The sequence below is a fragment of the Drosophila nasuta genome, chromosome X (genome assembly GCF_023558535.2).
Source record: "Drosophila nasuta strain 15112-1781.00 chromosome X, ASM2355853v1, whole genome shotgun sequence".
NCBI classification, from domain to species: domain Eukaryota; kingdom Metazoa; phylum Arthropoda; class Insecta; order Diptera; family Drosophilidae; genus Drosophila; species Drosophila nasuta.
In genome coordinates, this window is record NC_083459.1 from 13,914,794 (window position 1) to 13,930,758 (window position 15,965).

Sequence of the window (15,965 nt, forward strand, 5' to 3'; positions counted from 1 at the left end):
GCAAGGCAAAACGAAGAAAACAAAATCTCGTGTCATTTATCATGCATTTCCACTTTTGGCTTCCGTCGGCCGGGACAAGCCCCAAACACACACACACACACACACACACAGACAGACGAATGCACGGGGCGAACACACACATACACACACACAAATACAGTCGAGTGGGCGACGAACTGGATGAGAATGACGATGGATGCAAGAGGGCGTGCAAGAGGACGTGCAAGAGGAGCTGCCTGCTAAAATGATGTGTGCGCTGCCTCAGCCGCAGGGCAACAACTAACAACAACAACAACAAGAAAGATGACGGCGACAACGACAGCGAAACACACAACAACAACAACAAGAATAACGAAAAAATACTCCGAAATGAAAGAAACAGACCAAACACATTTCAGTGTCAGAATATTATTTTTTCTTTTTGTTTTTGTTTTTGCTCTGCGCTTCGCTTCGCCAACTGCAGCGGGGCCAACATCCTGCTGTCTCTTTTCCTCTCGTACTCCGCACTTCTTTTCTGACAAGCTGACTTCGTGTCATCACGATCGTTGAGGATCTTAGCTCAGAAGTTAGCTTAGTTGCTTAAACGATTTTCAAATACTAAATGATTTATGAGAAATTGTGAAAAAATTAATAATTACTGATTCACAGAAAGCTTCCAAACTACAAATAGCTTCAAACTATATTTACTTATGTATAAAAAACAATGCACTCAGAAAGTGGTTTGATATAACATTGCAATTTCAATTTGTTTACATTAAGAAATAATTAAATTGGAGTTTTTATTACAAGAACCATTATTCATATGAAAATAGAAGTATATTATATGTGAACTTTGAAATAGCAGTGCTTTAAAATTGAAAAATACTATTGTAATCGCTAATTCGAAACAAAATTTTGTTATAAAAGCTTAATCTATTAATTTTTCTCTTTTGAGAAAAATCACGTGAAGCTCAGCGCTTAGAGCTTTCTCGATCCGTCCTCACCTTTTCTAAATTTCAATCGTTTCTTAAGACTTACAATATCCTTGGCTTCTAATAATTATATGTTTTTGTTAATTTAATGGCCAGCCGAATTTAAACTTAAGATATTAACTGTCTATCTCGATGAAATATGTATGTATATATATGTATATGACTTTGAAAAGTTCACTTAGTAAATACTTTTAAGTCAACTTTCTCTAGAGAAATTTCAAAGTCTAAACTTAACATATGTGCCCTGAAATTCTGTAAAAAAAAGGTCTACATATTAAATTATTTAATGGTTAAAAACTTTAACGAACAGTTGATGAAGTGCTTAAGTATCTATAGTAATACTTGATAATATATATTTTTATTATAATATTTTCATATTTAAAATTCATACGCTTTCAACCTATCGATAGCAGGTAAAAACAGTTTGTTAGTTCCTATAGATCAACATTGTTATGTATGTAACTATATAAATATTTCAAAGTGATTCCGATGTCGTGCGTGACACGAGTCCATCGCTAGCAGTTACATAGAGCTATCCCATTCATGTTCAGTTTATAGAGAGAAGAGAAAGGAGGGCGGAGCGAGAATGCGAATGAGACTTGTTGTGGCTGAGCAGGAGGGTGGAGAGGGAGATAAAGAGGCATTTTTTGGGGGGACAAATGAAGCAGCGCACAAATCATCGTCAGTCGACCAATTTATGCGTTTTCATTTGGCCACAAAAAAAAAAAAAAGCAAATTAATAAAGCATACAAAAATCGAGGAAAAGAAAATGTAAAATCGAAATAAGAAAAGGAAAGGAAAAGAGACGAAAAAAAAATTGAAATGCTCTTCAATTAATTTCCTTCGAGGGCTAAGCTACATTTTGTTTCTGGCTGGCAACTTGCCTCGTCATTTTTGCGGCAATTTGAATATGGAAATGGAGCTTTTGAAGGCATCCAAACATTTTGCATTCCTCCCCATTCCCCCTTCTCCCCTTCCTCTTCCACCGCAACAACAACAAGAACAAAAAAAGTTGCCCCAGCTTCGAGGTTCGAGTTCTGAGTTCCGAGCGTGGCCCGAAATGATGGAAAAGTTCTTTAAATTGTTTGCTTTTGAAATGTGGCACATTTGTCGAGACAGAGAGGGACAGGGTAAGAGAGTGAGAGAGTGAGAGAGCGAGAGAGTGGCATTCAATTCATGTGCCACATGTTGAGCGGCAAAACAGCAATTGCTTTCCCCCTCTCCCTCCCGTCTTTCTCTCCTTCCTTGCGATCTCACAATGAATTGTACATTTTTTGCAGCCATTGAAGCACATTTGAAAATGTTGTTTGCAAATCGCAAAAGCGAAAGCAAAATCGCTTCCTTTTGGCATTATCCAACACTGCTCCAAAGCCAAAGCCAAAGCGTTTGCCAATTGCCGCCGGCTATTGAGCGTATTCGATGAGTTCTTTCACCAATAAGCAGCTCAAATAATTTCTGCTTTCAACTTTGCGCGGAAAGTTTACTTAAAGCGTGCCAAGAGCGAACAATCTGCCAAAAGGGTTTCCATCTGTATTTCTGTATTTGTCTTGTTAATGAATTATCGCAAAAGATGATGGATAAAACACAATTTAAGAATTCCAATTGCATCAATCAATCGACTTGCATATTTTAATTATTTACGTTTGTTATTTAGCTTGCTGATCAGCAAAGGCAAAAGAAGTGCATCAAATGCTTGAAAATCTTTGCTGAAGAGTAATTTAAGAATTGCAAACGCTGTTGTCAATCATTTCATCAGTCAATCATTGTCAATCATTATATGGGAAATAACTTTATACGGCATTTTCTTTAGTTTCTTGTGTATTCTGTGGTATATTTTAGTGTAATAATCGATATCGATATACTGAATATACCTTTTGGTATTTTATTCGGTATATTTTGTATTCCAAGGTATATTCTGTTTGTTTGAAGGCAGTAGTATATAGATATACCAAAAATAGACTTTGGTATATTTTTGTATATTTGTAATAAATAATTTATTATTAATTTTGTATATTTTAAGATTCCCCAATTTGGAATTTAATAAAATTGATTTATTAATATAACAAATATAGCTTTCAGTATAACTTAAAATTAAATTTAATATTTTGTTGCCATAACTTTGTATATTTTAAGATAGTTGACACCCAACTTGAGAATTTTAGTCCATTCAATCATCATCAATCAGCCAATAAACTACAATTTAATTGTCGAAATTCTTTATGCTTTTTTTTTATATCCTTATGAAAAATAATGATTTAAATAGTTAAAATGAAACAAGAGATTTGTACTTGAGTCAATCAATCAATCAGCTTGTCAATCATTTAGTCAATCAATGATTTTTTCTTACGTTAACTTCATTTAATGAAAATGTCTGCCTATCATTTTTGCTTAACAATATGAATATATCGAGAGCTCTTGTAGTTTTTGTTGTTGTTGCTGCCTGAGGCTAACAATAAAGATACGCAGAGAGGTGGGCGTAGGCCACGCCTCGCTCCCTATTATATGTGAACTTTGAAATAGCAGTGCTTTAAAATTGAAAAATACTATTGTAATCGCTAATTCGAAACAAAATTTTGTTATAAAAGCTTAATCTATTAATTTTTCTCTTTTGAGAAAAATCACGTGAAGCTCAGCGCTTAGAGCTTTCTCGATCCGTCCTCACCTTTTCTAAATTTCAATCGTTTCTTAAGACTTACAATATCCTTGGCTTCTAATAATTATATGTTTTTGTTAATTTAATGGCCAGCCGAATTTAAACTTAAGATATTAACTGTCTATCTCGATGAAATATGTATGTATATATATGTATATGACTTTGAAAAGTTCACTTAGTAAATACTTTTAAGTCAACTTTCTCTAGAGAAATTTCAAAGTCTAAACTTAACATATGTGCCCTGAAATTCTGTAAAAAAATGTCTACATATTAAATTATTTAATGGTTAAAAACTTTAACGAACAGTTGATGAAGTGCTTAAGTATCTATAGTAATACTTGATAATATATATTTTTATTATAATATTTTCATATTTAAAATTCATACGCTTTCAACCTATCGATAGCAGGTAAAACAGTTTGTTAGTTCCTATAGATCAACATTGTTATGTATGTAACTATATAAATATTTCAAAGTGATTCCGATGTCGTGCGTGACACGAGTCCATCGCTAGCAGTTACATAGAGCTATCCCATTCATGTTCAGTTTATAGAGAGAAGAGAAAGGAGGGCGGAGCGAGAATGCGAATGAGACTTGTTGTGGCTGAGCAGGAGGGTGGAGAGGGAGATAAAGAGGCATTTTTGGGGACAAATGAAGCAGCGCACAAATCATCGTCAGTCGACCAATTTATGCGTTTTCATTTGGCCACAAAAAAAAAAAAAAAAAGCAAATTAATAAAGCATACAAAAATCGAGGAAAAGAAAATGTAAAATCGAAATAAGAAAAGGAAAGGAAAAGAGACGAAAAAAAAATTGAAATGCTCTTCAATTAATTTCCTTCGAGGGCTAAGCTACATTTTGTTTCTGGCTGGCAACTTGCCTCGTCATTTTTGCGGCAATTTGAATATGGAAATGGAGCTTTTGAAGGCATCCAAACATTTTGCATTCCTCCCCATTCCCCCTTCCCCTTCCTCTTCCACCGCAACAACAACAAGAACAAAAAAAGTTGCCCCAGCTTCGAGGTTCGAGTTCTGAGTTCCGAGCGTGGCCCGAAATGATGGAAAAGTTCTTTAAATTGTTTGCTTTTGAAATGTGGCACATTTGTCGAGACAGAGAGGGACAGGGTAAGAGAGTGAGAGAGTGAGAGAGCGAGAGAGTGGCATTCAATTCATGTGCCACATGTTGAGCGGCAAAACAGCAATTGCTTTCCCTCTCCCTCCCGTCTTTCTCTCCTTCCTTGCGATCTCACAATGAATTGTACATTTTTGCAGCCATTGAAGCACATTTGAAAATGTTGTTTGCAAATCGCAAAAGCGAAAGCAAAATCGCTTCCTTTTGGCATTATCCAACACTGCTCCAAAGCCAAAGCCAAAGCGTTTGCCAATTGCCGCCGGCTATTGAGCGTATTCGATGAGTTCTTTCACCAATAAGCAGCTCAAATAATTTCTGCTTTCAACTTTGCGCGGAAAGTTTACTTAAAGCGTGCCAAGAGCGAACAATCTGCCAAAAGGGTTTCCATCTGTATTTCTGTATTTGTCTTGTTAATGAATTATCGCAAAAGATGATGGATAAAACACAATTTAAGAATTCCAATTGCATCAATCAATCGACTTGCATATTTTAATTATTTACGTTTGTTATTTAGCTTGCTGATCAGCAAAGGCAAAAGAAGTGCATCAAATGCTTGAAAATCTTTGCTGAAGAGTAATTTAAGAATTGCAAACGCTGTTGTCAATCATTTCATCAGTCAATCATTGTCAATCATTATATGGGAAATAACTTTATACGGCATTTTCTTTAGTTTCTTGTGTATTCTGTGGTATATTTTAGTGTAATAATCGATATCGATATACTGAATATACCTTTTGGTATTTTATTCGGTATATTTTGTATTCCAAGGTATATTCTGTTTGTTTGAAGGCAGTAGTATATAGATATACCAAAAATAGACTTTGGTATATTTTTTGTATATTTGTAATAAATAATTTATTATTAATTTTGTATATTTTAAGATTCCCCAATTTGGAATTTAATAAAATTGATTTATTAATATAACAAATATAGCTTTCAGTATAACTTAAAATTAAATTTAATATTTTGTTGCCATAACTTTGTATATTTTAAGATAGTTGACACCCAACTTGAGAATTTTAGTCCATTCAATCATCATCAATCAGCCAATAAACTACAATTTAATTGTCGAAATTCTTTATGCTTTTTTTTTATATCCTTATGAAAAATAATGATTTAAATAGTTAAAATGAAACAAGAGATTTGTACTTGAGTCAATCAATCAATCAGCTTGTCAATCATTTAGTCAATCAATGATTTTTTCTTACGTTAACTTCATTTAATGAAAATGTCTGCCTATCATTTTTGCTTAACAATATGAATATATCGAGAGCTCTTGTAGTTTTTGTTGTTGTTGCTGCCTGAGGCTAACAATAAAGATACGCAGAGAGGTGGGCGTAGGCCACGCCTCGCTCCCTGATGCTTTGACACTTTCGAAACAACAAATGTGGCTGGCTGGCTGAAGCAGCAGCTGCAGCAAGAGGCAAAGATGGGGTTGGGGGGGAGTGCCACATATGCGGAGGGAATGGGAAAGCAGACTTTGGCGATAGCTGCGCCAAACAAATGCGACGCCATTTGGTCTGTGGCAACTGCGTCTGTCTGAGACTAAGAATGTGACTCGAGTCTTAGACTGAGACTGAGACTGAGGCAAATAACCGCAATGAACTTGAGCCCAGCTGTCAATGTGATAAATAAACTTGGCTTGCCAAATAACACACAGTCCTGGGTCCAGGTTGTGTGGCATAAATAAATAAATACGAGTACCAAAGCATGTTTATACAATATTTACCTTCTCTCTTTCTCTCTCTCTCTCTCTCTTTCGTTGCAGCAAAAGTAACAGCGTCTCTGATTATTGTGTGGATTCTTTTTGGACTTGCTTTCTGGACAGATTGTGCTGAAATATGGGCGTGACACGCCTTAGTCTCATGCTGCTGCTGGCGGCGCTGCTGCAGCTCAGTCAAGTGGATGCTTACTCCAGTACGTATACGTAATATAGTCCGCACTCGTATCTCTCGTATCACTCGTAGTCGCTCTCTCTCTCTCTCTATCTGTGTCTCTCGCGTTCTCTGTTGTGTCCCTTCGAGTATTCGCTCTCTCTGTCTCTTTTCTCTCTCTCTCTCTCTCTCTCTCTCTCTCTCTCTCTCTTTATATGTCTCTCTCTTTCTCTCTCTCTCTGTTTCTTTCTGTGTGTAATAAATGTACTGTGTAATCATCACTACTTATCATCATCATCATCATCATCATCATTATGAACATCATCACGAACATCTGCATCAACTTCATCATATGATGACGATCGTCAACGTGTTCCACCGAATTTCCATTTTTAATTTGTCCTATTATTTCTGTTTTCAACTTTTTCTTTTCCCCCCACTGCCAACAACAACAACAACAACAACAACAACTACAACACACTGAACAACTTCCCCAACAACAAAAACACACACGACTTTTTGTCTGCGTCTTCCTCTCGTTCTGCGTCTTCGTCTTCGTCTTCGTCTCTGTCTTCATCTCCGTCTCTCCTTCTGCGATACTGTGTGTCCGTCTCGCTCTCACCGCTCGCAGAGTATGGACGCGGCTGCGGCGACATCGGTTGCCTGCCCAACGAGGAGTGCGTGATCACCAGCGACTCGTGCAGCTACAATCAACGCGATGGCAAGGATTGCGGCAGTTATCCGACTTGCAAACGCAAGAGCGGCGGCTCCTCCAGTGGCAACACCCACCAGGCGAATCCCTCGTCCCCATCGTCTGCGGTTAATCCCTCAGGTATTTATTTACGTTTACGTTTTCATTTTCATTTTTCTCTCTCTCTCGCTCTCGCTCTCGCCACTCGTCGTTTACTCCCAACTTCGTGCTTTTATCACTCGCGACTCGTGACAGACGTTTTGCAAATCAGAAATTTGCGAGGGCAGTTCTACAAGTTACTCTCTTCGCCCCCGCCCCCCCTCACTTACCACCAACACCCCCCTTTTATCATTTGCTTTTTATTTGAATATATATATTTATAATTTAATGGAAATCCACTTACAACTGCAACTACAACAACGACAACAACAATCGAAAAAAAGAGCTTTAAACACACACACTTTCAACACACGTGCTCTGCTTCTTCACATACTTACACACGATTATCTCGTAATATATATACACATATATCTCACTCACTCACTCACTCGATCATTGGTTAAGTTCGTTCATCACAACAACAAAAGAAAAACGCACTCTCTCACTCGCACTCGCACTCTCTCACTCGCGCTCTCGCTCTCGCTCATTCCTTGTCTCATTGAGCTGCACTTTGAACGTACATCATCTCCGTATTAATGTGTAGTACATAAGATTTCTATGTATGTATATGTTGATGCATACCTTTACACCATGCTTCTGCTCGCTCTCTCTCTCTTTCTCACTCAACACAAGCACACATACACACACATACATATTCATACGCGCGTATTCGCTGCGATTGCTGCCAACTTCTGCTGTTTACATGAGCCGAGCTCAATAACAGCGCTCGACTCTGTTAATAACATAAAATGAGATCTGCAGTGGAGCAGAGCTCTCTTATGTTATGATGACAATTGCTGTTAACTGCAAGCTGTTAAACACAGACTATGTTAAGTTCTTGGTTAACAGTTGAAAGGTAAAGAGTTGCTTTTGGAAAATAATTCAATTATTTACGAATAAATACGTACATATTAATAATAAAAATAAAAAAGAAAATCTATAAAGTACAAAATTACGTAATTATAAATATGTAAACTAATAAAAAAAATAATATCTATAAATAATACATATCTATATATTATATATTCGTACTTGTTATTTATACTTTTTAGTTTCACTATTTATTGTTTCATATCCAACTATGGGTTCGTATGAAAAATGTACATAAATCAATTAATAGTGCATAAATACGTTCACAATTATTTTCCATTAACTGATCAACTGCATAAATTGATATAACTGAATGATCATACAACGAAAAGATTATGTAAAGACATAACAGTGGTCAATAACAGCCTTGTACTCTGTTATTCACTTAACATAGTCTGTGCTCAGCAGAAGTTCATTAACAGCAAAAGCAACTGCAGTTGTCGTGTCGTCTCACTCGCTCTGCAGTCGCAGCAATGCGCGCGTCGCTTTCTGCGCCTAACTAACCGCAATGTGTTCCATATTCTTCTCTCTTTCTCTCTCTCTGTTTGTCTATCTAATCGCTCACGCACTCGTGGAATGGTAATGGTAACTGGTAACTGGTAACTGGTTTTGGTTGGTTATAAATAGGATCCAGCTTGAATACGGGACCTGAGAATAACATATTTGCGCCCGCATCATCGAATCCCACACTTAACACCTACACATACTTCAGTCACAACAGCAATAACAATAACAATGGCCATCATCAGAATGGGGGACAATCGTCGGGTGGCAACAACGGCGGCTCCTCATCGATGGGCGGCCAAGGCGGTCAAGGTGGCCAACAGAATGGCGGCCAAGGGTCGCAGAAGGGATCGCAAGGTGGCGACGCGGGGGGACTGGGCAACAGCGGGGCTGCGGGTGCCTCGGCAACGGGCATCGATCCGCATTATGTGTTTGGGGCCAAGCATCACATGCCCATCATCCCTAATATGCCCATCTTTCCATACAATTCACCCACGCAAGCGCCATCGTTTCAACAGTTTCCCCAACCCAATCATCCAGGTAGCGTCCTCAATCCCGGATATCCCATGCATGGCCTGCAGCCGGTGAATCCCTACAATCCACCGTTCGTATTTGGTCAGCTGCCCTTCTACTCGGGCCCCGCCGGCACTGGCGGCCCCCCAGGCGGCGGTGGCGTCGGCGGTGGCGGTGCCAATGTTGGCATCGGGGCCGGCGTCGGTCTCCCAAGCTCGAGTATGGGCATCTTGGGTGGCGGCGGCGGCGGTCTGGCGCCATATGGCAGCAACTATCAGGGCTATCAGACCCATCACACCAATGCGAACATGTACAATAAGCCGCCGCCTCAGTATCAGAACCAGAATCAACAGAATCCCTACAATCGCCAGACCCAGGCGCATCCCTCGGCAGCGGGTCGTCTCAGCGATGCTCCACAATTCGGACTGATCACGCTGTTCGCTGTGCTCCTGCTGCTGTTAAATAGAATTCATAACAACAACAACAATATCTACGAGAACATTGTCAGCATCGGCAGCACGTAATAAGATGCAAGCGACAGCAGCAGACGATCCACATTTGATCAATCAAATTCTGCAACGCAAAACACGACGACGATCAATATTATGTGCAAACAAAAAAGAGAAAACAGCAACAAAACAACAGAAGAATCCCATTGCTTTGCTTTTCAGTTGTATTATCCCACAATCCTTACACTACTTTTTTTTTTGGTTTACGGGCATTAGTTTAAGTTACAATTAAGGGCATACAGTGCAGCAAACAGAAACAACAGCAGCAACAAGCAATAATGAATGTAATTAACATGTGAAATGCGCAAAAGCTGGCATCTATGGCGTAAAAGCCGACGACTATGACACTCAATCTTACTCTTCTAAACGTGCAAGTACAAGCTGACTGCTATGTCACTCAATCTTACTCTTCTAAACGTGCAAGTACAAGCTGACTGCTATGTCACTCAATCTTAGACTGGTAGCTATGACACTTAATTATACTCTCTTAAACATGCAAGTGCAAGCTGATTGCTATGTCACTCAATTGTACTCTTCTAAACGTGCAAGTACAAACTGACTGCAATGTCACTCAATCTTACTCTTCTAAACATGCAAGTACAAGCTGACTGCTATGTCACTCAATCTTACTCTTCTAAACATGCAAGTGCAAGCTGACTGATATGTCACTCAATCTTACTCTGTTGCGCAAGTGCAGACTGACCGATAATTTTACTCTTCTAAACATGCAAGTGCAAGCTGGCTGCTATGACACTCACTCGTACTCTTTTAAACCCACAAGTGCAAGCTGGCTATGTAGTCCCTCAACTTTTCTAAGCATGCACGTGCAGGTTGGCAACTATGACACTCACTTTTAATCTTCTACAAGTGTAAGTGAAAGCTGGCAGCTATGACACTCACACTACACTTCCCTGATTCTGAAGCATCTACTGAAGTAATTCGAAGCTGACAGCTATGCTATTTCCTTGTCGTGCGCGTGCAACTGCAAGCTGACTGCTATGACAGTCGAGTCGAGGAGTAATTGGATATATTTAAATAAGCAACATAATGTAGCAAGTTAAAACTGCAAGTGGATACAATATATTGTGTGTACAAGTATTTTGCTGCATTTCTTTAGCACATTCTTTGCCTGCCACACACACACACACACGCACACACATACACACATACAGATGAGGAGTGCTTATACGTAATTTCAATTTAATATTGTGCTCGCTTTGTGCCAGTCTTTATCTCTCTGTTCATGTGTGTGTGTGTGTGTGTGTATATTAGTTCATTTGTGTGGTCTAACTATCAGTCTGTCTGTCCGTCCGTCCATCCGTCTGTCCATTCGTCTGTCCGTTTGGCTGTGTCAAAAGCTTCTTTCTGGCTGCACTTCTCTCTCATTCTGTTTTTTGCAGCTCAATTAAATTGGAATTTAATTTCGGGCTTAGTCCAGTGCCTCGACCAGCCGCAGACCTTGGTCCAGGCAGACACACACACACTCTCTCTCGCACACACACACACATATAGATGGTCAGTTGTGTGCATGTCCTGGTTAGATAACAGCTTTGATGTTGATGTTAATTTCATTTTTGTTGATGTTGATGCTACGAATTTTGTGGTAAACTCAACGCAAGCATTTCGGGGCTATCATTGCCCCGTTGTTGTTGCTGTTACTGTTGCTGTTGCTGATGGCCTATTCAGAGTTGTTGTAGATACAAATACGAATACACACGCATGTCAATCAAAGTGCATAACAAGTTGCTTTTTAGACTGCAGCAAATTGAAAAAACCAAATCAAAAAAACAAAAAAAAAAAACAGAATATTTAGAAAAGTGAGCTGTGCACAAAGTGCACAACTAAACATAATAATAACTAAAGTATAAATGTGTTTTTTTTTACATAAATATATACATATATATTAAATACACACACATACATATATATACAACGATGTGTATCTAAACTAACGAAAGGAAAGTAGAGTTAAGAGAGCGAATTGAATGGAAATCAACAACAACAAGAACAACTCGCTTTCAGGCAAACAATGAAAACAAAATACCTAAATGAAAACCAAATAAAACTATACACAATTGTATAAACGAAACTTGAGCAAAAACTGCCAGCAAAAAACAGAAGAAAAAACAAAAAAAAAACGAGAAAACATGGATTCAACACAACAGAAGATGAACAATGAGATCTAACTACGAAACATATTCAAAAGCCAAAAGTGTCAATAAATAAACTCGAATCAAATCGCATTCATTCAACAATAGCAACAAAAAACATTTGCAACATGCAACATATTGCATGCCACACACACACACAGACAAACATACACAAACACGATACAAAAAGCAGTTAATTATTATATTTTTTGCCGTTCGACAACAGCCACTGGAAATATTAGAAAACATATTCGATATTGTTTGTTGTTCCATTGTTCCATTGTTTTTTTTTGTTGCTTGTTCAATTCGTTTATTAAATAAAACATTTTATGAGAACAATAGCTTAAACTGGCTTTTGTTACAGGGTATCTGCTAGTCGATCAATTTCGACATGTTTATTTTACTATTATTTCGATGTATTCGTATTATTTGTGACATGAATTTATTAACGCATAAATAAATGAACTTTAAACAGTGGGAAAAGAAAAAGAAAAAAAAACATGAACAACCGAAGATATTTACTCCGTCCGACATCGAATACTGTTGTTGTTATTATTTTTTGTCGATATTTATTTATTGAATAAAGCGCTATTCCCAGATGAGCAAAATCTTGAATACAATATTTCGCAAGTTCGACAAATTTTAGAGTGACCGTTTTTTGGCAGCATTTATGAATCTAAATTTGGCATGGTAAAATGGTAAAAAAAATAACAATGTATGACCACACCATAACATAAATTAATGCTATTTCTCTACAAGAGAAAATCCCTTTGAAGTTTTTTTTTTAAATTATCCTTTTTGATGCTTCTCTTTACTTACCGATATGAGTTCGGAATAATAGATTGAAACGCTTCAAAGATTTTTGTTCTGGGAACTGCGAATCGAAAAGACGCCGTTAAAGTTATGAACGGCCGAAAAAAAAACCATCTGGGAACAGTGCTTAACACTGGAAAACTTACACACACTCACACTCACATGCATACTCACACAGTCACAGCATCACTTTGAATGAAACCCAACTAAAACTGCCATGAACAGTATTAAAGAACTAACTAAAGCATTTTTATCGAATATACTTTAATCGAAAAGAACCCGAAATAAATACATACATATACAGCAATCCCCGATGTGCATGCTAGCAAATAATCTTAGTGGTATTCAATATATACATATATATATATATATGTTATATATACATATATATATATTCAATCTCTCAGACACACACTCTTAACTCTGATGATAACTTTGGCGTTGTAAATAGCATTGGCATTTATAAGAGTATATAATACATATATACAAATATATATACCGAAAAATATATACTTGATATACTTAACATTACTGATATACTTATATAGTTATAAACATTTCAACAAAAATATTACAAAAAACCGAAAAAAAAAACAAATTTACTAATCGAAAAAAACGGCAGAGAAGACTTATAAGAACTAAGCGATACAAAAAAAAAAAAAAAACAAAAACAAAACAAAAAACGAAACAAAATCAAACTCAAAGTTGTGTAGAATTTAAATGTTGCATTAACTATAACGATGAACGATAACGATAACGATTACAATTGCGATAAACGATAAACTGTAACGATTACTAATACTGACACTAAACAATTATCGATTCGATAAAGCAAAATGCATACGTACATATGTAACAATAATATTATTAATAATTATCAACTATCGATTACGATAACGATAGACAATTGACAACGATACAATTGGCAAAGAAAAAAGTCAAATAAAACGAAATTTACGCTGCAGCTGATCAAAGTTATCGATGCATTTATCAAATGGTCCTTAAGCACAGTAGCTACGATTACGATTAGTTTAACGATTATAAAGATTAACGATCAAATGCAATGCATTTCACTTTATGTAGATAAAAAGGCGCGTATGTCTAAAAGAGTTGAGCGAATAATAGCTGCAACAATAATGCGCTGAACGTATCGATTGTAGGAAAGCTGCTGCGATAACAAGATATATTCATCGATTGTAGGCAAGCTGCTGCGATAACACGATGCATTTATTGATAGTAGTCAGCGATAACACGATAAATGTATCGATAGTATGCAAGCTGCAATGACCACGCGATAAATGGATCGACAGTAAGCAAGTTGCAGCGATAACACAAGAAATCTGTCGATAGCAGTCAGCGATAACACGTTAAACGTATCGATAGTAAACAAGTTGCAGCGATAATACCATTAAATGTATCGATAGTAAGCAAGCTGCAGCGATAACTCGATAAATGTATCGATAGTAGGCAAGCAAATGCATTAAAGCTAATCAAAGTGAATAACGAGCAACTGTAATGAAACTTAAGCTAAGTAAAAGCAAAAAAGCGAAACGAAAAAAAAGAAAAAAACGCCCGCATACCCAGCATTTGATATTGACTCCCCTCTCAGCCTCCCTGTCACCCCTCTTTAAAACTCTCCCCTCCGCTCCCTGTTCTCCCCCCCTAACAGCATCTTGTGCTTGCCATTCATACATAGAATTAAATTTCGTATATAATTTGTATGTTTTGTTTTTTATGTGCTTTTGATTTCTAAACGCTTTTTGTGTTTTCCCTTTTTCTGTTCTCTGTTCTTTTTTATTTTGGTTTGTTGTTGCTTATTGTGGCTAACACGCGTCTGCTTGCTGCTGTGTTGCTGTTGCTGCTGCCAATGATGCTGATGATGATGATAACGATAACGATAACGATTGCGGCAACGCACAGTGAGCAGCGGCAACACGCACAACTCGTTTGCGCCCAACTCGCCGAGTGCTCCGCTGCCTGAGGCAGATGCTGGCGGTCAGGGACAAGCTGGTTACGGTGGCGGAGGCGCATCTGGTGGATATGGTGGCGGCTTCTCGGCTGGCGGTCACGGTCTCTATCCCTCGTTGCCCACAAACAACGGCGGTGGCGGTGGCGGTGGCTACAATCCCAATCCCTACAACGGCTACAACGGACAAGGCGGCTATCAGCCCGCTCCCGGTGGCTATCAGCCCCCCCACGGCGGTTACCAACCCGCTCCCGGTGGCTATCAGCCTTCGCCTGGCTACACTCCGCCCGCCCCTGGCTATGACAATGGCGGCGGTGGCGCTGCTCAGAAGCCCAAGGAAAAGGGCGGCTTCTTCTCGAACTTCTTCTCGAATCCGGCGGTGAGTCAAGCAGTCTCCGGTATCATTGCAGGCCAAATAGCCAAGCAACTCCAAGGCGGCGGCTCCAATGGCAACAATCAGCCGAATAACGGAGGCGGTGGCAATCAGCCGTATCAGCCAAGTGGCGGCTATGGCGGTGGCAACTCTGGCGGTGGCTCATCGGGTGGCTCTTCGACTGGCAGCAACATTCTCGGCGGTCTCCTTGGCTCTGTGCTCTCCGGTGCCGGCAACAGTGGCGGTGGAGGAGGAGGAGGTGGAAGCGGTGGCAGCAGCGCCAGCAATTTCCTTGGCAGCCTGCTCAGCGGAGCTGGTGGCAACTCTGGCGGCGGCGGTGGCGGTGGTGCTGCCAGCGCTCTTGGCGAGATCTTCAACTCGAAGAACTTCGGCGGTCTCTTCAGCGAGAATCCTTCGTCGTCGCGCAGCAACAGCGGAGGAGGAGGAGCCAGTTATCCCACTCAAGGGTCCAACTACAACAACAACAACTACGGCAAATAAGCTGAGGAAAAGGAGGAGGGAAGCAGCCACGCGTTGGAGGCACATCCAATTTTTATACTTTTATTCTCAATCAAAATGGAGGCATTTCAATTAAAAAACACACAAGACACAACTACATATACAATTATTATAACAGTACTCGTAATTATACAGTTCATATTACAACAACAACAACAACAAACAAAACAACAACAATTCAAAATTGTGAATGACAAATTTGCTAAACAAACAAACTCTACAGAAAATTCAATAAATTTGTAAATAGAAATACGTAAGAATTGAAAGCCA

The 15,965-nt window shown here is 38.7% G+C and overlaps 1 protein-coding gene across 6 annotated transcripts in view; it reads left to right on the forward strand.

Moving 5' to 3' along the window:
- LOC132795160 (uncharacterized) overlaps positions 1–15,965 on the forward strand; it is a 125,323-nt gene extending 109,358 nt beyond the window's left edge. Inside the window, exons 2-4 of one of the 6 annotated variants that reach the window (XM_060805697.1) lie at positions 6,520–6,671; positions 7,260–7,460; positions 8,976–13,541. In XM_060805697.1, the coding sequence (XP_060661680.1) occupies positions 6,596–6,671; positions 7,260–7,460; positions 8,976–9,889 (1,191 nt within the window). In that variant the 5' untranslated portion in view covers positions 6,520–6,595 and the 3' untranslated portion in view covers positions 9,890–13,541. Of the gene's footprint in view, positions 1–6,519; positions 6,672–7,259; positions 7,461–8,975; positions 13,542–14,757 lie in introns of those variants that run through there. The other 5 variants (XM_060805699.1, XM_060805700.1, XM_060805695.1 and 2 more) reach the window with 5 other exon arrangements.